Source organism: Myotis daubentonii, chromosome 16 (genome assembly GCF_963259705.1).
Source record: "Myotis daubentonii chromosome 16, mMyoDau2.1, whole genome shotgun sequence".
Taxonomy (NCBI): Eukaryota; Metazoa; Chordata; class Mammalia; order Chiroptera; family Vespertilionidae; genus Myotis; species Myotis daubentonii.
The window spans coordinates 15,162,787-15,185,349 of NC_081855.1; the positions used below are offsets into that span (position 1 = coordinate 15,162,787).

The 22,563-nt window shown below is 47.7% G+C and overlaps 1 protein-coding gene across 1 annotated transcript in view; it reads left to right on the forward strand.

Moving 5' to 3' along the window:
* The first annotated feature begins 1,047 nt into the window (after window positions 1-1,047).
* LOC132219266 (myosin-13) overlaps window positions 1,048-22,563 on the forward strand; it is a 49,986-nt gene continuing 28,470 nt past the window's right edge. The window contains exons 1-16 of the mRNA XM_059671644.1: window positions 1,048-1,251; window positions 3,102-3,245; window positions 3,328-3,484; window positions 4,955-4,982; window positions 5,069-5,180; window positions 6,374-6,466; window positions 8,123-8,186; window positions 8,277-8,375; window positions 8,490-8,593; window positions 10,943-11,081; window positions 13,483-13,601; window positions 14,523-14,672; window positions 14,789-14,959; window positions 15,740-16,049; window positions 17,834-17,907; window positions 18,002-18,089. Of these exons, the coding sequence (XP_059527627.1) occupies window positions 1,048-1,251; window positions 3,102-3,245; window positions 3,328-3,484; window positions 4,955-4,982; window positions 5,069-5,180; window positions 6,374-6,466; window positions 8,123-8,186; window positions 8,277-8,375; window positions 8,490-8,593; window positions 10,943-11,081; window positions 13,483-13,601; window positions 14,523-14,672; window positions 14,789-14,959; window positions 15,740-16,049; window positions 17,834-17,907; window positions 18,002-18,089 (2,056 nt within the window). The remainder of the gene's footprint in view (window positions 1,252-3,101; window positions 3,246-3,327; window positions 3,485-4,954; window positions 4,983-5,068; window positions 5,181-6,373; window positions 6,467-8,122; window positions 8,187-8,276; window positions 8,376-8,489; window positions 8,594-10,942; window positions 11,082-13,482; window positions 13,602-14,522; window positions 14,673-14,788; window positions 14,960-15,739; window positions 16,050-17,833; window positions 17,908-18,001; window positions 18,090-22,563) is intronic.

Below are 22,563 nucleotides of genomic sequence, written 5' to 3' on the forward strand. Positions count from 1 at the left end.
CACACGCACACACACGCACACACACACACACACTTGGCAGTGAGTTGCAAAGCAGCTATTAATCTAATTAAAACTGGTTGTCACACTTGGGCACCGCTACACACACCTAAAGTTTGGAGACCACCGCACCAGGCCCAGTGCTTTGAACCCTGCAAGGCATGGAAACCATCTGGAGATCTTGTTAAAAGGCAGATTATGATTCTGTAACCCGGGGTGAGTCTGGGATTCTGAATCTCTAACCAGCTTCCCGGTGACGCTGAGTCAACAGGTTCGAGGACCACACTTGCAGTAGGAGGCTCCGTGCTGCCAGTTCTCAGCGTGTGGTCCCTGGCCGGGCAGCAGCAGCACTGCCTAGGAACACTCTGGAAGTGCAGGTTCTCAGGCCCCCCCCCCCCCGCCCCCCGGGACCTGATGAATAAAAAACTCTGGGGTTGAGGTCTACAACCTGTCTTAACAGGCCCTCCAGGTAATTTGGTGCATGTGAAAATGTGGAGCCATTGCCCTAGGTCACAGTGCCTCCCCTCACCTTGTTGCCTGTGATCAGCTACCTACGTGTAGCAATACTGGATGTGCGACTCATTCTTTCCACTGGGTTGTCTGAAGTTTCTACTAGGAAATTCAACATTCCTCTAATTCTTCCCAGACACCCTTCAGGTTTGGTGATGACACCAAGACGCCGGGGCTTAAGCGTGATGCATAATTAAGGAAGGCCTCCTTTATTGGGATCTCCCTGACGTCCTCTAATTGGGTCACAATTCCAGGCACGGGGCTGAACTAAGAGATTCCCAACATCAGCACTCAGAAATAGAAACAGCTCCTCAAACTTTTCTTTTAGAGTAAAATATCCCCTGGGCTCATTCACCCCGCTTCCCCGCTCTACACCCCTAGATCTGGCCCCGGATTCCCCAGGACCTCGGTTAATCCCGGGACCTTGTGAATCTGGCTCTCCGCCTGAATGGAGATAACAGCGGGGGGCCCTTCAGATTCAGTTTCCCCCCAGACTCCAGACTCAGAGTCCACCTCTGGCCTTCCCAGCCCCCTGCAGTCATGAGCTCTGATGCAGAAATGGCCGTTTTCGGAGAAGCCGCTCCCTATCTGCGGAAACCAGAGAAGGAGAGAATTGAAGCGCAGAACCGCCCATTTGATTCTAAGAAATCCTGCTTTGCAGTGGATGATAAGGAACTATACGTGAAAGGTATGATTCAGAGCAGAGAAGATGACAAAGTCACGGTCAAGACCCTCGATGACCGGGTGAGTGCTGGTGTCAGATGTCCTTGGGGAGGAATACTGGAAATTGCATGCGGGTCCAGAGGAATCTGGCATTTATCCTGCAGGGAAGCAGCAGGGGGAGTTGCTGCTGCACACACCTTTGCTCCTGCTTCTTTCCTTCTCTGAGGTCTTGGGCTTTGAGAGCTTTTGTGATGTTTGCTTTGGAGAAAGGGGAGTGTGAGGGTGGAAGAGCTTGGACTGTTTAAGAAAGAGATTGGTGCTGATGGCTACTGGGTGGGCTGAGCAAATATAGCTCTTTAGGTTCCAGAGTGACTTACAGAGGAAGCTCCGGGGGCAATGCCTAGTTTAATGTAGAGAATTATAGTGCACCATTCAGTTCAATATTCACTGGGCGCCCACCACCTCTAGGTTACAGCGTCTCTTTCCAAATGTAATCAAATCTCAGCACCTGCCTCCCCAACGTTTATCACCTAGTGTAGAAGTCAAGATGGACACGGCAGGTGTCAGTCTCAGGCCACAAACTCGGACATACGAGGCAGATCTTGTTTTTCTTTAAATTATTAAACTTAATCTCTGACTTCAATCTCTTTTCACTGGGAAATTAGAATTTAAAAAATAAATGTTCTTCAATCATTCTTGGTGCCCCCCTCCCAGGCTTGTGCCACCTTTTCACAACCTTACCCAGAACCACACTGGGGCCTCCCTGCCTCCCTGAAGGACCTGAAAAGAAACAAGTCCAGAGCCTGAACCTTGGGGTTCACAGACATTCCATCTCCCCTTGTGCTCCCTTGGGTGTCTCTCTCATCGAGGGCAGAGGGTAGGGGAGTGGAATTGTCTTCTTTCTTCAAGAGAATTGATCTATGTCAACAAATCCCCTTTCTTTTCTCTTTTCAGTAAGAACTTCAACTGTCTTCTAGTGACTTAGGCTTTTGGAAAGCAAAAGCCAGAAAGCCTTATAGGCTCTTTTCTGCCCTATTTTTTTTTATCTCTTCCTTGTAATGGAGTGCAGAGCCAGTGGTGTGCTCGACTGGGGGACAAAGGTGGGAAAAACACAGAAAGGAGAAAATTAAGTAATAGCCTCAAAATACTGTTCAGTCATGGACTATGATGCAAGTCCAAAGGTTTTAACTACTGGAGCAGAGGTGCAAACATTGTGAGAGCCTTGCCCTGGTGACTCCATTGGTTGGAGCATCATCTCAGGCACTGAAATGATTGTGGGTTCAATCCCTTGTCAGGGTGTGTATGGCAGACAACTGATCGATGTTTCTCACATCAGTGTATCTCTCTCCCTTCCTCTCTTTCTAAAAATCAGTAAGCATATCTTGGGTGAGGATTTTTAAAAACTTACGAAAGCCTTGAAAAGGCAGGGGAGAGAGTAAACACGTTATGGAGAGATGGTACTTGAGCTGAACTCTGAGATTTTCTAGACATCATTTCAATAGACATTCCAGACAAAGAGCCCACGTGCGTGGAGGTACTGAGGTGGAGATGCACAGAATACATTGGAGCCATTCTTCCCAACCTTCCGGCCTTTGTCTCACCCCAGTGCTCACAGCAAATGGGGTAAACAGAGGCCACTGCCCTGGCCCTGGCTGTCCTAAGTCCTACCTGGGTCCTGAGGGCCGAAGGACTCTACGCTCTGCACACCTGTACCCTGCTCCTCACACATAGAATGGCATGCTGACTGAGGGCAGCAGACCTGAACTGATTAAGCATTTTGATCAGAATTAGGTTAATCAAGGACAGTTATTTGTGGATCATCTCTGGGCCTGGAAATGCACTGCAGTCTCTCACTGCTTCCTCTATACCAGCAGATGGGGGTACGAGTCACCCGCTCCACTCTCATCATTGTTCTTCCTCTCAATATCCAGACTCTCACTCTGAACAGTGACCAGGTCTTCCCCATGAACCCTCCCAAATTTGACAAGATCGAGGACATGGCCATGATGACCCATCTGCACGAGCCCGCTGTCCTGTACAACCTCAAAGAGCGCTATGCAGCCTGGATGATCTACGTGAGCGCCCTTCCAATCTGTTTATTGTTTATCTCTCTGAGTAAAAACATGACCCATATGCTGCATTTTCTGCTTTCCTCAGACCTACTCGGGCCTCTTCTGTGTCACCGTCAACCCCTACAAGTGGCTGCCGGTGTATAACCCCGAGGTGGTGGCTGCCTACCGAGGCAAAAAGCGCCAGGAGGCCCCGCCCCACATCTTCTCCATCTCTGACAACGCCTATCAGTTCATGCTGACTGGTGAGTACTTTCTTCAATCCATATTCTAAAAACTTATAGTTAATTATTTGAGCCCTTCACAGGCCTTGGTCATCTGAATGGTTCAATGATCAAAGTGACCTTAGGAGACAGATGATTTCATGATGGAAAGCCCAGATGCAGTGTCTTCCACAAACACAGGCTGATCTGGGGGAATGTGGAACACAGGAGGAGCCCTGCTCCCATCTCCAAAGAACCCCCAACATGGGCACACATGAAAGAGAGACTATTGGTAGCCACTTAGGAATGCAAAGGGCACAGCAATGTCCCTTCACCTGCCTTCCTGCCAATTCCAGGCTCCTCTTTCTGTTCACTAAACTTCCAGAATGGCACAAGAAACAGAGATGTGATAATACCATCACACCGTCATGCCTCATATCACTTCTGTCTGTCCAACGTTTACCTGCCTTGCCGTGGAGCAGATACAAGTAGAAGCAAGCATCTGGGATCTGATGACAAGAGTCATCTACTACAATGCTGTCCAAACGCCAGTCATTCCCATGTCACATTCTCCATCCTAGTCATTTCTGCATGCTTAATATTCTTCTTCAAATTGTCTAAAGCTAGGGAGGATTAGTATCACTACTTGTAATAGCTTCCTAGGGGTTGCTGTAATAAAGTACCACGGACTGGGGACTAACAACAGAAACACCTTGCTCTGGGGGCTGGAAGCCTGAGATCAAGGGGTGGGCAGAGCTGGTTCCTTCTGACTCTCCTGGAGCTTCGGGTGGCTTGCTGGCAATAGGCAGCGCTCCTTGGCTTGTAGAAGTGCATCCCTGATCTCTGCCTTCCTGTTCACGTGGCGTTCTCCCTGTGTGCATCTGTCTCCAAATTTCCTCTTTTTATAGTAAGGGCACCTGTCATATTGGATTGAATATCCACCTACTCTCAGTATGACCTCACCTTAACTAATTGCATCTACAATGACCCGATTTCCAAATAAGCTCAGATCCTGAGGTACTGAGGGTTAGGACTTCACCGTATGAGTTGGGGAGGAGGGAGAGACACAGTTCCAACCCCTAACACTATTGTAAATGGAAAACCATCACTTTCCACAAGAAGAAGGTAAAGGTAAAAGAAAAATGCGATCTCAACCCATCAGTGTCCACACATTCTAATTCAAAGATGTGGCTTCTCACAGCTCTGAGTCTGAGGCTTCCTTTGTTAAAAAGGGAGATGAGGAAGTGCCACTGAAGAATTAAGATCTATGAACAGAAGCCTCACAGATCTTAATTGAACTGTGGGATTCACCGTTTACTTCCCATGCTGCCCATATGACATGTTTGGGAAATCTGCACGAATTATCTCGAAGAAGTTTACACATGTCCAGATCACCACACTTCTAGTTCGTGGCAAAGCCAGACTCTGACCACCCCCAACGTTGCCCAACTTTCATATTCTCTGTTTTTATTGTTTATGCATTTTGTTTTGCTTCCCTATGTCTTTTATTAGATCGAGACAACCAGTCTATTCTCATCACGTGAGTAACCTGTGTTTGCACCACGATGACTGGGAGCCAGCGCCACCCTTTCCACTCCTTCACGTCACTTACTTTTAAATCAACAGCGGAGAATCTGGTGCGGGGAAGACGGTGAACACCAAGCGTGTCATCCAGTACTTTGCAACAATTGCAGTTACTGGGGATAAGAAGAAGGAGCAACAGTCAGGCAAAATGCAGGTGAGCAGTTTCCTCCACCCCAGGCTCGCTGGGTGGGTGCCACATGTATGCAGAGCTCTGTGCTCAGCAGAGATGCACAGCACAAGGTCTAGCCCCAGCGGTGCTTATGGGGTCCACCTAGTGGACTCAGGCTCTTGCACCAGCTCCACCAGTAACAGCCCAGTGACCTCGAGCAGCTGCACATCCTCCACTGGAGAAGGAATGGTGTGGGCCAGTGGTTCTCAAACTGCAGCACGCGTCCATTACCAAGAGGGCTTGTTAATACCAAGGCGGAGCCCAGGCCCAGAATTCCTGATAGAAATTTCTATCTCACATTCACAATCCTGATATTTTGCATTTCTAACATATTCCCACTGTTCGTACTGTTGGTCCAGGGATCACACTTTGAGAACCACTGGGCTGGACAGTAGTTTCCAAACCTCTCTGGAGCCAGAACGATAAATAATCATAGAGGGGGTGAGGGTAAACACTCTATTTTTATAAGTGGACTTCTGAGGAATCAGTCTCATGAAATATTTTTTGGTACATAAGGGCCGCGGGTTCGAGTCCCAGTCGGGGGCATGTACCTGGGTTGCAGGTTCCATCCTGCCCTGGTGCAGTAGACAACCAATCTCTCTCTCTCTCTCTCTCTCTCTCTCTCTCTCTCTCTCTCTCTCTCACCCCTCTCCTCTCCTCTCCTCTCCTTCCCTTTCTCCTCTCTATAAAGCAATGTAAAAAATGTCCTTGAATGAAGCTTTTAAAAATTATTTTTAAGTTGTTTTTGAGAAGCACTGTTTCTATTATGTGATCTCTTAGGTCATTTTATGGGTTCTATTTATCCTTCTGAACTCAAATGTCTATATTGGATGGGTAATGACACATGCAGTAACAGAGGCATATATTCTAAAAAAATCTATGATTTATAATGAGATGTTATCAGAGAAGAGAGGCAGCCAGGGAAATAAGATGGAATTTGGACTCTGCTGTGGCAGAAGCTACTTGGATGCTGTACAAATAAGACCCCCTCTAGGGTGGGATCTGGAAGCCTCCTCGGGTGGGGTGGGGCTGTGGGTACACTTTGAACTGGCCACCAGGTGAGCTGGTCAACATCTCTCCCTGGACCCTGCCCAGAGCATCCACACTTTTGAGTCATCAAGGGGCTACTTCAGAAGACATTTAACGTCCTCTCTTTTCCTCTTCCTGTTTATTACCAGGGGACCCTGGAGGATCAGATCATCCAGGCCAACCCCCTGCTGGAGGCCTTTGGAAATGCCAAGACAGTGAGGAATGACAACTCCTCGAGATTTGTAAGACTCAGTCCAGTTTTCAACCCTCCCCCAAACCAGGCCCCTTCTTCCGGTGCCGGCTATGAAAATTGCCACATAAACTAAAACGTAGCTGGCCTTATTCTATCCCCACGTGATTATGGCCAATCTACCCAACTGGGATATTCTCATGCATTTTGAAAACCGTGTTGGCTTGTTCCTGGCAGAGGGATGATTTAACTGTTCTTTCCTAACTAGTCAGCATCACCTCAGAGATCCTGAAGCCACCTGATTCAAATTCCACAAGAGGAGAGCAATTCCTTTATGCTCAAGTTGGTGTCTCTCAGTGGAAACATTTTAAAGCACGGAAGTCCATTTAGCAATATCGATTGACTTATTAGCCACAGAAACCTTAGTGTGAATGAAGTTAGCAAATTAGAACTCCTCCGAGTCAGGAGGTATTGGGAGTAGGGAAAACCTGCTGAAGGCAAAAGAGTTCAAAACTTGGGAAGAAGTTTATATTGAAGATATTAAAGGATATGTTCATCCATCAACATTTCACTTAATATTAACTCAACCAAGGATTCATTTACTTCCACATTGGCAAAAAAATAAACAAAATCACAAACAACACAAACAAAATCCAGCCCTCTAACTAATTTCACTGGCTAGTGGAGCAAGAACCCTAAGGGAAAGCCTTCATTTATGCCTGTAGTTGCAAAAGTGCATCAAAACGTCACACACGTCGATAGCAGAATGATCTCTAGCTTGCAATTTATTGCTCCCTCTCCAAGATAAAATCATATTTGATGAGAAGGTAGGTGCATGAATTAAATACTGTGGCTCCAAGCCCTGGCCTCTTTTTCCTTCGCTTATTCCTCTGTGCATTGCCCATTTGCACATCTGTCTTCCCAGTGCACAACGAAACTCTTCTTTATAAGGGACGTGTTGCACAGCAGAGATGTGTTACACATACTTGGACCCATTAGATATTGCACTAACCCAGCACCAGCTTCAAATGGAAGACGATGCTTTCAGGTACTCCCATCCTCACCCCCATTTATGTTGTCCAAGGCCTCTTCTCTTGGCCCTGACCCAGAGGTCACAACCATTCTGGTTATTCTGTCCGCCTCTAACCCTCCAAACAAACATGTGCAGGCAAATTTTCCATCATCTTCCATTCAGCAGGTAACAATACTGAAGACCCAACACTTAAAATTCAAACATACCTCCACTGACCCTTCACTAACTCCTCTTAAGCTTTATTCAGAAAATACTGAGAATATTTTTGAGAACCAACTACATGCCAGATTGTGGGTAAACAGGGAAGGCAACATTTTCACCCTCAAATTTGCTCACAGTGTGGTAGAGAGGACTCTAGCAAGTAAGGTAAGAAGGGAGAACACACACACACACACACACACACACACACACACATAATTTTACCCCTTCCTCCCCCCAAAATGGAGAATTCAGACTTTAAGTGGGTCTTTTGGGAGCCAGAGAGCCTGGCTGGAGCCTGGGAGATAGGTTTGCAGTAAGGAAAACTGAGGCAAGAAATCTCAGAATTAACAGCCAAAAGCAAAAAATAAGTCAGACAGATGGTCCAATCAGACTGTCAAAAGTTTTATGAAGAGTTTGAAAATTTGACCAAGGAAGTAAAATTAGTGCGGTGTTTGTCCACTTGCCATTGGACAGGGGAAGTTCATTCGGATTCATTTTGGAGCCACAGGAAAGCTGGCATCGGCAGACATTGAAACCTGTGAGTCCAAACACTCTATTTTGGTACCTTGGTATTTGGCCACAAAGGCATCTCTGGGGAACCTGAAATCACATTATTTTTGTTGCTTAGATCTCTTAGAGAAATCCAGAGTGACGTTTCAGTTATCCAGTGAGAGGAGCTATCATATTTTTTACCAAATCATGTCAAACAAGAAGCCAGAACTAATTGGTAAGTTCTTAGACTACTCTTCTCATCTTCCAAATTTGTCACATTGAAAAAACAAACAAAAACCACCAGCATAAGTTGTGCCTGAGAGGCTAAATGGATCTTCGTGTTTCACAGACCTGCTTCTGATCTCAACCAACCCCTTTGACTTCCCCTTCGTGAGCCAAGGAGAGGTCACCGTGGCCAGCATCGATGATAGCGAAGAACTGTTGGCAACTGATGTAAGCATTGTGCTACTTATTGCTTTAAGCTTGGATTATTGTGTTTATGAACTGAGAGGCACCTTAGAGATCTAATGAGAAAGCTGAGATCCAGGGCTGCTGGGCGATTATACCCAAGAGCTCAGGGAATTAGCACCCTCCCCGCCGAGCTCCACTTCAGAATGGGAGTGCGGAGAGCTCTCCAAAGCAGCCTTCGTTCATTCGCTAGCATTTTAGAGTACATTTCTGCGTGTGCCAGGTTTTTAAACGTTTTGTTGGATGTTTTCAGGTTACAAATCCACCTAGTGGTTCTTTAAGAACAGTGAGAAAATGCAGAAAAGTATAAAGCAGGAAGAGACAACCCCAGTCTGTAGCAGCCGCTCCATTCCTCCTGCTGCCACCACCTCAAGCTCCTGTCAGGCACCTAGGTCCCAGCAGGCCCCTCAGGTCTCTGCCTGCTGCTTGGGGGAGTATATACAGGGTTAATAACTACAATAACAATGACTCAACCCATTGAGCACTTGCGTGAGCTAGGACCTGAGATGAGAGCCTGTGGCTGCATGGCCTCAGTTTAGCCTCAACACCCCTTCTGGGATAGGTACCACCATGGCCCCCATCTCACAAAGGTGGAAACAGAATCTTAGAAAAATACAAATTTGCTTGAAGTCGCGGAGTTTATAAATGACAGAGAAAGTGTCTGAACCCAGGTCTGCTCAACTACAGAAGTTACATTTTTAACTAAAATACACCATCCCCGAGCAATCCATCTCCACCCTGCTGGCCGTGTCCGCACAGAAGCTACAAGAGCTGTGGAAAGGGGTTCGTCCGGCACGCTAGGAGCACGGCCCAGGGCCCAGCTTCCTGGCCGTCATTGTGTGAGGTTCCCAGGTGAAGCTAATTGTTCTAAAGCAGGTAGATAATGCCCGTGACCAAATACAGTTCAGTTAACTTCAGTCGAGCCATTGCACCATTTTAACCAGGTTTCGCCAGCCTTTACCGACCGAAGGTACAGAAAGGGCAGGTTGGTAACTGATGCAAGGCCTGCAGCCCCTGAGAAAGGCCTCCCACATGATTCTGAGGGTCTCAGGTTCTCCCCGGAAGTCGCCTGCTGTCAGGGGCTGCTGTTGCACGCGCCGCCCCCCACTCCCCCCCCCACCCCCGCCCCGGGCTTCTCCTGAGCAATGGTTTACGGCCAAGGAGAGGGGTCGCTCCCCCTGAGGGAGGCTTTCTCCAAGAGGCTCCCTGGCAGCAATGCCTTCACCTGGCTCCCTTCAGTTTAGCAACAGTTCTTTCTCCTTTGACCTCAGGGGCCCCTCTCCAGGACACACATGCATCTGCTGGGGTGGGATGTGGAATCACAGGGTGGGGGCATCAGAATCTCTCCTCCTTCGTCACCTCCTGGTGAGAACTCTCCCTCCACCAAAGGGGGCGCCACAGCAAGAGATCTTCTCTCTGCAATACTGTCCTGCTGACACTGACCTCCTGGTCTGTCCCACCAGCTCCCCGGGCACGTCCAGAGACATTTCAACTCCACCAGTGGCATTGACTAGGCTCAGCCTGCAAACCCGGATATGTCATCAATATGTATCCCCCCAGAGAAGGCTTTTCTAGTTTAAATTTTTGTAGTAGAAGATGGGCCAAGTGGTTACAAAACCAAGTCAGCAATTGCTGTAAGCTTTGAAGTGACCCGGTGCTATCTCCAGTCCCCGTCTTCTCGCATCCTGCCCATTACTCACCCTGCGTAGAAGCTCTGTTCTTCACCTGGACATTTGGGAAAATCTGTACACCTGTGAGATTCTCACAGGGACGTAAGGAGACAACATGGATGGTGCCTAACTCCATGCCTAATACACAGAGGGCTCTGCAAACGTTAGTACTTTCTCATTTGAAAAATGAGGGTGTTCTCTTTAATGAGTTTTCCTTCCAGCTCTCAACTATTCTTGGTTCTGGACAGTGCTGGAATTCCTGGACTGCAATGCCAACCTCTCAAGCTGTTGGACATTATTTCCCTGGCACTGACCATTAGACTTCCTTCTCCCTGTTTCACACAATGGCTCCCAATGGCCTTATTTAGAAAATATCCCCCCCCAAATCTATATACAGTGGGAAAGGACTAAAGCCAGTTCCTGTTGAATGAAACAAAACTTGTTCACATTTCCTTCCCATAATCTCCACCCACCCCCACAAACATGTTAAATTAAAGAAACAGATTTAACCCCTAACTGACTATACCCCACCTGTCATCCACGTGTGTGGGCAAGGGCTGCCTCACCTGCTGTACGGAAAGGCTGAGTGAGGTCTTTGCCAGAGAAAAGCTGCATTTGCAACCCTGAGCCCCACCGCGACCGCTGTCCTTTCTTCAATTCGCAGAATGCCATCGACATCCTGGGCTTCAGCTCCGAGGAGAAGTCCGGGATCTACAAGCTCACGGGCGCCGTGATGCACTACGGCAACATGAAGTTCAAGCAGAAGCAGCGGGAGGAGCAGGCGGAGCCCGACGGCACGGAAGGTAACCGCACCTGGGAAGGGGGCCGGAATGGACTCTCGACCTGCGCGCCCATGTGAGACAGACGTTGTGTTCATCTCAAGAGCTGCTCTTGGGAAACGGTACAAACTGGATGTGAGGAGCCCAGAGCTCATTGTGCCCATGCTGGGAGAGCTGGTTCACTCGGTCAAGGAACCCCATGGCGGTGAATCCTGGACAAACAAAAAGCCTAATTCTCATGTGGATGATCACCATCCACGCTGCTCTCTCTCACCAGCAGTTTCCCCGTTACCTTAGGGTGGGCATTGGCGAGAGGAGATGGTAAAGCAAACTTCCCCTTCTCTCGGTGCCTATCATTATTAATATCCAGAACACTTTCCTAATCACCGGACCGAAGACGAAGCCGTTAGTAAGGTGGCAGCTGGGTTTCACCCTCCCATCACTTTCTCCTCCACGCTGACATCCATTGAACTTGAGCCTGAACCAAGGGCCAGTGTACAAATCTTCCTGCCCAGGACTATCCTCTGTCCTGTGGAGGATCTCACCACTTCCCTCAGCCTCATTAAAGGCCAGGAATATATATATATATGTATAGTCACTGATCATAAAGGTCCACCTGATTAAGTTAGATTTGCCCAAGACAATCTCTTTTTAGTAACTCAAAGTCAGCTGATTAGTAACCCCATTACAGAAATAATATCCTATCACATTCACAGGTTTCACCCACATGCAAATAGAGGGGATTATATAGGGAATGTCCAGCAGGGGGTGCAAATCTTGGGCACCATCTTGGAATCCTGCCTATCATAATGGTGCACATGGGGTGGTAACAGGAGAGAAACTGTGTGTCAGAGCAGGAAGCACTTCTGATTGGGGTAATCAGGGAAGGCTTCCTGGAGGAGGGGGCACTAACATTGACTTTGAAGGATGGGTAGGATTCTGAAAGGTGAGGGTGAGAGAGCAGTCTAGTCAGAAGGAATATCATGAGCCAGGGGCAGAGGAAGGAAGGTGATGGGACTGAGGAGCAGCGAGTGGTCCACTTGGGCTACAGAAGAGGATATGTGTAGTGGATTTACAAGAGATGAAAGTTAAAGGTGATTATTTTGGCATCAGTTTGGGAAGGCCTTGGGTGTCAGGATAAATGGTTTAGAGAATGTATGTGGTAGGCACCAGAAGCCATGGATATCCCAGGCAGCGCAGACGTATGTAGGACAGCCTGGAATTAATCTGTAAGCAGTCAGACTCACCAAGAGTGTGGGACCCTGGAAAAAATGTATCAGGCTCCTCAGCAAGAGCAGACCATGTTGCCACATATGACAGCAGGGTCCCTGCCCTCTCCCAGCCCTGGTATCTGGGTGCTCAGTGTTCAGGGTCAGGAAGAGCCTGGAACGGGGAAAGGGGGGCTGTCGGGGGGCGGGGGGAGGTGAGCGCTCATGGTGGTAGCAATCTCAGTTAATGTTCACTGAGTGGTTGCCGTGCACCAGGTCTGCATCACAACAACCCAGCCACTGTGCAAATGACAAAACTGAGGCGTAAGGAAGAACAGACAATGTTTGGCCCAGGCAGACTGACGCTAGAGCTCAGGCTCTCTGTCACCATACTGTGCCCAACCACAACTCTTGGAAACAACGGAGATGCCAGCTTTTTTGAAGGTGAAATAGGCAGGATTTGGTGCCTGTTTGAACAGAGGCATGCCATTAGTGAGAAGGAAGGACCCCAAGCTTTCAAGAGTAAGTGACTAGAAGGATAATGCTACCAAACACCAAAATAGACACAGCAGAAAAAAACCATAGTTTGAGCAAGGAGTAATGCATGCATTTGGCCTCTTATCAAATACTTAACAAATCTTGCGCTGACTTTCATTAACTCCCCAACCAGCAATGTGGAGACGGTCTCCACCAAGGAGGAGCTGTCCCTGGGGAGCAGCATTTTTCCATCTTCTCCGTGAGCATAATGCCAGGAGCCAGCCTCATCCCAAAGCTAACTGAGCTCCCAATGAACTATAAGTTGCCAAGAGTCAACTGCTTTTGACCATCTCCTAACGCTTAAAGACTGGGTCAGGTTTCATACTTCTCTCTCAGCTCTTAGTACAGTGTCTTATACAACAAATTAGAGAGGTACTTAACCTTCTGTTGTCTTAGCAGACTCCAATATGTAACTGTATTTTTAAATAAAATTTAAATATCAGCAGAGCAAGATCAACCTATAATTAAAGATTGTGTCTAGAAGGCAAATTGGAAAAAAAAAATTTTAAAACCTGGAGCCCTGGACTATGGAATTTAAGCTTCACTGGACAAGGCCAGGCCTGGCGCACATAGAACATAAAAACACCAAGAAGGGTTCTAGAAAACATTTCTGGGAGGACCCGCTCGGACACTGTAGCATCTACTGTTTTTGTGTGATGCCGTTTCTTCTCTTCCTTCAGTGGCTGACAAAGCTGGATACCTGATGGGTCTGAATTCTGCAGAAATGCTGAAAGGCCTGTGCTGTCCGAGGGTGAAGGTCGGGAATGAGTATGTCACTAAAGGGCAAAATGTCCAGCAGGTAACGGAGATGCTCTGAATCTAGTTGACTCGGGTATTTTGCTGTTTTCACCATCATCTTAAAGTTGGTTGGGTTGCAGGTATCAGAAATACATATGAAACTGGCTTCAACATTGGGGTTCATCAAGGGATGCAAATCAAGGCGTGCCCATTGGGTCTCCGGGGAGCCTGGAGCTCGGGACTGAAGAGCCCTCCAGAGGCAGGCGCCCTCTCTCCAGTTCCTTCTCTGGGGCTCCCTGGGCGGCCATTGCTCTTATTTTCTGTTGTGCCCTCAGTAGGCAGATACGGTTTCTCAACCTCTCCTGCCCACAGCCGCCCTGCAGCTCCCACGTTGGTATCTCCATGGTTCTAGCCTCCCCCTGCGACTGAGACCAGTGTCGTTTGATCCCAATTCCAAACTCTCAGAAAAGACATTCTTTTTAACCCAACTTGGATCAAATATCCATGTCTGGTTCAATTAAGTATGGCCAAGGGCTAGACGCAGCCGTGGGCAAACTACAGCCTGCGGGCCGGATCCGGCCCGTTTGAAATGAATAAAACTATTGAAAAAAAAGACCGTACCCTTTTATGTAATGATGTTTACTTTGAATTTATATTAGTTCACACAAACACTCCATCCATGCTTTTGTTCCGGCCCTCCGGTCCAGTTTAAGAACCCATCGTGGCCCTCGAGTCAAAAAGTTTGCCCACCCCTGGGCTAGAGTCAAGTGTTAACCACCAGAGTGTTTAGAAAACGAAATGTAGAAACAGGATAGTTCTCAGGAAAGGTGAAAGATTATGAGCTGGGCAAAGCCTCAAGAAATAGTTCGTATTAGGTTGAACTATATAAAATTGTCATTTCCAACTGTTTTTAATCGTCAAGATGTCAACTTAACACAACCATAAACTAATTTGAGGGTTGAGTGGGTGATCCTCCCTCAAGGTGACCAACTCCGTGGGTGCTCTGGCCAAAGCCGTCTACGAGAAGATGTTCCTGTGGATGGTCACCCGCATCAACCAGCAGCTGGACACCAAGCAGCCCAGGCAGTACTTCATCGGGGTCTTGGACATCGCTGGCTTTGAGATCTTCGATGTGAGTTGTTGAGTAGGTGACTGGCCTAAAAAGGCCCTCCCACTCTGTGTCTGCTTTACTGGATCTCCACGGAATTTCCAAACTCCCTCCAACTGTTTTTTATCTGAAACACCCAGTACAACAGCCTGGAGCAGCTGTGCATCAACTTCACCAACGAGAAACTGCAACAGTTTTTCAACCACCACATGTTCGTGCTGGAGCAGGAGGAGTACAAGAAGGAAGGCATCGAGTGGGAGTTCATTGACTTCGGGATGGACCTGGCTGCCTGCATTGAGCTCATCGAGAAGGTAAGGAAATAAATGCTACTCCCCAGGGATAGCTCCTCTTTACGTGGGGCCATCGCCTCTTCGCTCTAACTCTTTCCTGCTCATACGTTGCTGCCCCTAAGCCCACTGGCCCAGGCTGTAAGCCCTCTGACAGTAGAACCCCCTTGTGCATAAAGGCTAAGTGTTTGGAAAGCACCTAGAGAGGTGCCTGGGTGGTTAAGACCCCAGGGCTCAGTTATCCCCAAGAATATCATGGGAGCCCAGCAGGGACTGTGGTATTTCATACCCTTCTGGTTTGTCCAAAGACCCATGGAGGAGGGACCATGGAGCAGTGGGGTGCAATGTCACTGTGAAAGCACAGATAACATTAACTTTTAAAAAAATGTTTTCCATAATGTTTTGAGCACTGGTCATGTTGGAAGGAGGTGAATGCTGATCAATCCAGATGATTGTTTAAAATATTACTCACATTTTAAAAAATAAAATAAAATATTACTCATATTACATGATGTCTATGTACATAACTACATTGTTGGCAAACCTATTGCTAAAAGTGGGCAACATTTACATACACATAATTTCATTCCATGTACTTTTGTTCAATTAATCACATACCATATGTGTGGTGCTGCTCTGTCATTGCACCGAACAGATCAAGAGCCTTGCTCTCACAGCACTTACAGTCCAGTGTTCTAGTAACAGAGCGGCAGCAGCAAAGTGGCTTTGGCTCCTGCAGACCATGGAGTCATTGGAATAGACTGGTATTGAATACTGAGGTACAGCCTGTTATGCTCCTTCTAGCCCATGGGCATCTTCTCCATCCTGGAGGAGGAGTGCATGTTCCCCAAGGCCACAGACGCCTCCTTCAAGAACAAGCTGTATGACCAGCACCTGGGCAAGTCCAACAACTTCCAGAAGCCCAAGGTCGTCAAAGGCAAGGCCGAGGCCCACTTCTCGCTGGTGCACTACGCGGGCACCGTGGACTACAACATTGCCGGCTGGCTTGACAAGAACAAGGACCCCCTGAACGAGACCGTGGTCGGGCTGTACCAGAAGTCTTCCCTGAAGCTGCTGTCCTTCCTCTTCTCCAACTATGCTGGTGCAGAAGCAGGTGAAATCCTTTTATCTCTTGACCTGTGGACATCTCTGTGTACTTACTCATAACCCAAAGCTGCTTATGAAGAAGCAGTAGTGAAACACAAGCTTCCGGTTGAGCTTGCTTTATTTGTTGTCTCTGGTCTCCATTTTCCTTTCTCCTCTTCTTCCTCTCCCTTATGAGGTGGAGCTCTATGGAGGGAGACAAACCTCCCAGTAGACATGACAACCAATACCGCACTCTTTAATAGTTTTTTATTGAGATAGAATTCGGAAAGCATAAAATTCATCCTTTGAAAATGTAGTGATTTTTAATATACTGACAGGGTTGTAAAACCATCACATTATCTAATTCAAGAACATTATCATCACCTTTGTAACCTGTTAGCAGTTGCTTCCCACTCCTCACATCCCCACCTGCTAACAACGACTATTCTACTTTCTATCTCTATGGATTTGTCTGTTCTGGATATTTTGCGTATGAAATCACACACTCCGTGGTCTTTTGTGTCTGGCTTCTTTCACTTAGTCTAGTGTTTTCAAGGTTGTTCATGTTGTTGTATGTATCAGTACTTCTCTGCTTTTTATAGACGAATAATACTCCTTTGTATGTATATATACATTTTGTTCATCTACTCACTGATTTATGGACATTTGGGTTGTCTCCACTTCTTGGCTATTGTGAATAATGCTGCTATGACCATTTGTGTACAAGTTTTAATGTGGAAATATGCTGTCAATTTTACCCAGGAGTGGAGTCACTGAGTCATGTGGTAACTCCATGCTTAACTTTTTTGAGTAATTTCTAGACTGTTTTCCAAAGTAGCTGTACAGCCCAGTATCACTTTGTAAGGTTATTCATATATGCATTTCTAACATAATTGCCAAAATAGCGTTTAAAAATCATAAATTATCTTAAACACATAAATTTGTCAAATTTATTTTTAATTTGAAAAGATATGCAATATAATCATTCATTCTATAATTAGACAATTAAAAAATTAATTGGCACAAGTTTCAACTTGAACAATTAACATCAGCTTCCTTTAATCTAATCAGAGTTCTCTGAAACTGTATTGAATAACATCACTTAGAGATATACCAGGACTCTAAATATAAGACCCCCGGTGGGTGTGGATCTGGGGAGGTGGTTTCCTGCCTCTCTTCCCCAACCCAAACATGAATCCATGATGGACCCTGGACAGGAGAGTGGAGTGAGGGGAGTACAGGGGAAACTAAGACATGACATTTCCCACATGAAACTTGATGACATATCAGAGACTAAATCGGAAATTGAGCCATTTAGGAAAAGTAGACCTGGTATCACTGACTCCAAATCAAATTTCCATTTTTTAGAAAAGAATATTCTACAGCTCATTCCTTGTACAAAATTCTTGGGAATGTTCAGTTGCATTACTTCCGGTTACTTCCTTGCTAAGAGATGAACAGGGCTCAAGCATAGAAGGAGGAAACCTCATGAAAGGAAGGACAGTCCTCAAGAGAGGTGTCTCCATCTTGCTGGTGACTTGGCTGAGCGTCAGGTCTGACTTCTGAGGGAAAAGATTCTCCTTGGATGCGGAGGACCTCAGTTACATCCCAGTTACTGCCGTCCACACCCCACCCCACCCCATTCCCAGTGACAAAGGATCGCATACCCAAATCTAAGGAGTTCAGAGGCACTTTAAAAAACACACATAGAAACCCTCAGGTCTCTTCTATCAGGAGAAAACCCAACCTTCAGGGCTGGGGAGAGTGATGTCCTCAGAGCTCATCTGACACCTCCTCTGTGTCTGTCTCCAGGTGACTCCGGGGGGAGCAAGAAAGGAGGGAAGAAGAAGGGCTCCTCCTTCCAGACCGTGTCGGCGGTGTTCAGGGTGCGTGTTTGGCCCCTTCCACGTTCAGCTGCGGTTGTTTTGCCCAGTGAAACATTTGCTAAGGTAACTGTGCTTGTTCTTGTTTGTGCCCCAGGAAAACCTAAACAAACTGATGACCAACCTGAGGAGCACTCACCCTCACTTTGTACGATGCCTGATTCCCAATGAAACCAAGACTCCTGGTGAGTGTGAATCCCCCAGAGCAGAGCTCCCTGAAACGTATGCAAAATTCTGGGGGTGTGAGCGCACACATGCGTGTGTGTACGTGTGTGTGTGTGTGTGTGTGTGTGTGTGTGTGTGTGTTCATATGCACCGCTGTGTCCCTGAGAAAAGCTCTCTAGTCTTTGTCACTTCTCTAGATAATCTATGAAACAGCTGCCAGATTTAGCAAATAAAAGCACCAGACAACCTGCGAAATTTGAACTCAGATAAACAATGAGAAGTGTCTTAGTATAGCGATGACTTATGTGATATTTGGGAAGTACTTATACTAAAAATATATTCCCTGCTTATCTGAAATTCAATTTCAACTGGGAACCTTGTATGATTTATTGGGCACTCCTGCTATGAAATCACATCCAAAGTATTGGATACACATACACAGATACATGAAATCCATAACTTTCATAAGGTTCTTCAAGGGCTCTGTGCTTCCCTTTCCCCAAGAATGAAGAACCACCAGAACTGACAAGTAATTCTCTTAGGTATCCCATAATACAATCAACATCAATCACAGCTGTTTCTTGAGCCTAGACGGTATGTCAGCCACTTCATTACATTGCCTCTACTGCTTACCACAGTTCTCTGCAAGAGGAGTAATGATCTCCATCTTAAAGAAGAGAAAACTGAGGATGAGACCACGTGTACAGGGGACATTGTGCAGCCCAGCAGACCCTCCACCACACCCAGCCCTGGAGTCACAAATATTCCCATAGTACAGCTGTGTTTCAGGCTCGTTTGTCACAAAGGGAAAAACGAACCGTCACATAGAGCTGTGGCTACAAGGTAGCTCACTCCTCAGTCAAACTGTTCTATCCAGAACATGGGTTTCTGGCACATGAGTAACCTCCCTGCCTTGGCAACATTACAAGTGAGCAGAGGAATTAGATGATGGAGAAAAGAAATCCCAGCTCCATCTTCTACTGCCCGTGGGACCCTAAGCCAGTAACTAACCTTCTGCTCTATAAAGCAAGCAGAAAACCTGTGCTCATTCGTCCATTTATTTAGTTAGTTCTTCATTCATTCCTTTAGGTAATGGGCACTTATAAAATGTTTACTCACTTTGTAAATATTAACTCATTTAACCCACCTCAGAGGGTGGTGAAGAGTAAATGAATGAGTACACGGCAAGCATTTAAAACAGGACCAATCACATTGTGAACACTCAATTAATGTTGGCTGTCATTATGATAATTATTATAGGATAATAATATGTAAGATGATAAAAATTATGAGAAATTATTATGAGAATAATATTGTTTATAATAATGATAATATGGGAATTATTATTACTATTATTTAAAATCAAAAACTTTAATTCCCCAAACTACCAGGTCTACTATATTTAGTGGAATTTATTTTCCGGAAGTTCTGTTCTGAAGTCTAAGTTAAAGGCACCGTGTCTGGGGCAAGCTGCACCCCTCCCTAGAGCCCAGCACAGCAGGCTGCACCCTCTGCACCCTCCCCGACAGCCCAGCACAGCCAGTTCCCTCCAGTGTAGAAACAGAACTGTTTCTCTCGTTGAGCATCAAATGAAATTGTTGGCTTGTATTGTCCTAAAGAAAATCAAGTTCCATTATTGTTGTTGAATATGTATTGGTACCTGTGCCATGACTCTTCTATAAGGCACATGGCCTGCAAGCGTCGGGTGACGGGAAATAGAGTGACCGCCTGTGGGTTTAAACTGCATCTTAGGGGCCCCAGGGGCTCGGTAACCCATTGGGTTACTATTCCTTCTGGAAGGTAGACGTTAGCGAAACCTCTGTCCCATCCTCTCTGTTGGCGTCCCCTTTGCTCTGGCACTCTGTTTCCTATCCCCTTCCTGGGGCGACTAACACGTGGATACCGGAGCCTGGGGGTAGACTAACACGTGGATACCGGAGCCTGGGGGTAGACTAACACGTGGATACCGGAGCCTGGGGGTAGACTAACACGTGGATACCGGAGCCTGGGGGTAGACTAACACGTGGATACCGGAGCCTGGGGGTAGACTAACACGTGGATACCGGAGCCTGGGGGTAGACTAACACGTGGATACCGGAGCCTGGGGGTAGACTAACACGTGGATACCGGAGCCTGGGGGTAGACTAACACGCAGGTACTGGAGCCTGGGCAACACCCCAGAAAGCACCCACGTAGCCGCTCCTTTTCTAGGAGGGAGAAGTGGGACCACGCAGACTTCAATGCCTCACCCCAGGTGCCCAGAGCTGGGCTGGAGCCATGGCCCTTGATCCAATCGCAAGCCCCCTCCCGCCCACGTGTGTCCTTGGTGCTTTGTACCCGCCCTCACTGTCCTCCAGGTTTCAGGGGTACAGCCTCTCTCGGCAACTGGAGCTGGAGCCCCTCGGAACAGGGCTCAGGGCTCAGTCCTCGCACTTGCTCTGTTGCCAACCTGGATCCGCCAAGTGTGTGTGGTGCACGGGCCGTGGGTGACTCACTGCTGCTTTCATGTAGGTTCTGTCCTTACTCAGGCGGGAGGCCAGCAGACCAGCAGGCGCCTGCACTGAAAAGACAGTTATTCACAGTGCCCACGAGGAAAAGGCTGCCACACCACACAGGGCCCCTCGGGGACCACCGGGTCAGGCAGGAGGAAGGGAAGTGAGGGGAGCCCCGGGCAAGAGCCTTTATTGTGGTTTCCACGGGAAGACATGGGCGAGCCAGGGGGACAGGCTTGAAATTGGCTGCTTTGAATACCTTCAGAGGGCTCTGGGGGTAGAGGCTGTCCTCAGGTGTGGGGCACCTGGCCCTCGGGGAGCAGGGCCTGGGAATACAGGCCCTGAGGTGAGAGGCCGATACAGGTAGTGGTTGGGGGCGACGGGCTCTGCATTGGATGGCTTGCCTATGAACTATGGGGAGTAACTTGCCACCTCTAGGAATTGGCCGGTTCTGGGAAAAGCAGTCTCTCCTGGCCAACATGGCGCCAAGATGTCGGAGTATCATAGAACACGGAAAGTAAAACACAACCAGTACAGCTGCCCATGAAGGCTGAAGTAGCTGGAGGAAGGAGTGGGGCCGAAGGAATAACTAAGGGGGGAGTAAAGAGGAAAATGTCCTGCAGCAAACGTAACAGGACAGAGATGAGGCAGGAGCTTGGGGACCTTCGCGGGAGCTTTGCATGCTGGTACAAAGGCAAAGGCCGGGGGGGGGGGGGGGGTGGGGGTGGAGGGAGAGTATGGACCTTCTATAAACTGCCTCAGCCTGGGTTGAGGGGGACATAGTGAGGGATCTAAGAGAACTCAACCCTGAATTCTGAGCCTGCACGAATAGAGGGGCCCTTGCGGGGTGGGGAGGGGGGTGTCCAGGCTCAGACCTGCTATTACCTTGGGAGGCACCTCACCTCTCCGGGCCCAGCCTCCCTTGGCATCCTCCCGCCTTATAGAGCCGCTCTGTGGGAACTAGCAATAGTCCCCGCTCCGAGTGGACACGGTTGGCAAGCAGCATGGCGCTCTGGCCTCCCCAGCATGAATGATGGCCTTTACATTTTCTTCTGTCTGAAAGGGTTGTCTACGCTTTCTCTCTGCTCCTGGCTCTGGTGGAGCGGAGCCCGCCTCATCATGAACGGAGCCTGGTGCTCAGAGCGCAACAGCGGGTAGCTCATGCGCCCCTTTCGGTGTGGCCAGGGCTGTTCTAAGCTCTTCACTCATGTGAACTCACTTTGTCCTCACAACAGCCTTATGAAGTAGATAGATATCATCGTTATACTTATGTTGCTGATGAGGAAACTGTGGCATAAAAAGTACAAGTTACACGGCTAGTACACAAGTTCCCAGGTTAGAATCCTCAGCGGAGAAATGATGGGGTTGGACTGGACGATTTCCATGGTCCTCTCTTGTCAGAGATTCTCTGAGTTTCTGACACATTTCCTCCTTGCTCTTAACCACTTCATCCTTGAGAATCGCTCTCCACTAGGACTTCTGGGAATGATGGAGAAGTTGTCTATCTGAGCTGCCCAGGATGGTTTATATGTCATGGGGCTGGTGCAACTAAGACAGTGGTTCTTTCATTTTAATTCACTTTGAATTAATTTAATTCACATGTGGCCAAAGACTACTGGGTCACACCCTGGTACAGCTCTAGAAGAATCTTGAAAATTGTATAAATGTGTAATGATCTCTCCTCACAGCATTCAGGGGAACTTTTGAGCATTCTAGAAGTTTCCATAAGGTTAGGCCAAAACCAGCTTTAGCCCTTCCCTAGAAACTTAGGGAGCTCACAACTAAAAGGCATTATGTAGCCATGTGCCTCTCCTCTAACCCCTCTCAGAGTCTCAAGGCAGAATTTTCTGGGTCCCCGTTTGGTTCGTGCCTGACCCAGGCTGGTGCCAAGAGTGACCACGTTGCCTCCCCACAGGGTCTGGTCCCTCTGGCTCCTCTTCTCGCCCCTCCCTTGCGGGTGCCCAATGTTTAACAGACGACCGCCCTGCATGCCGCTCCCTCC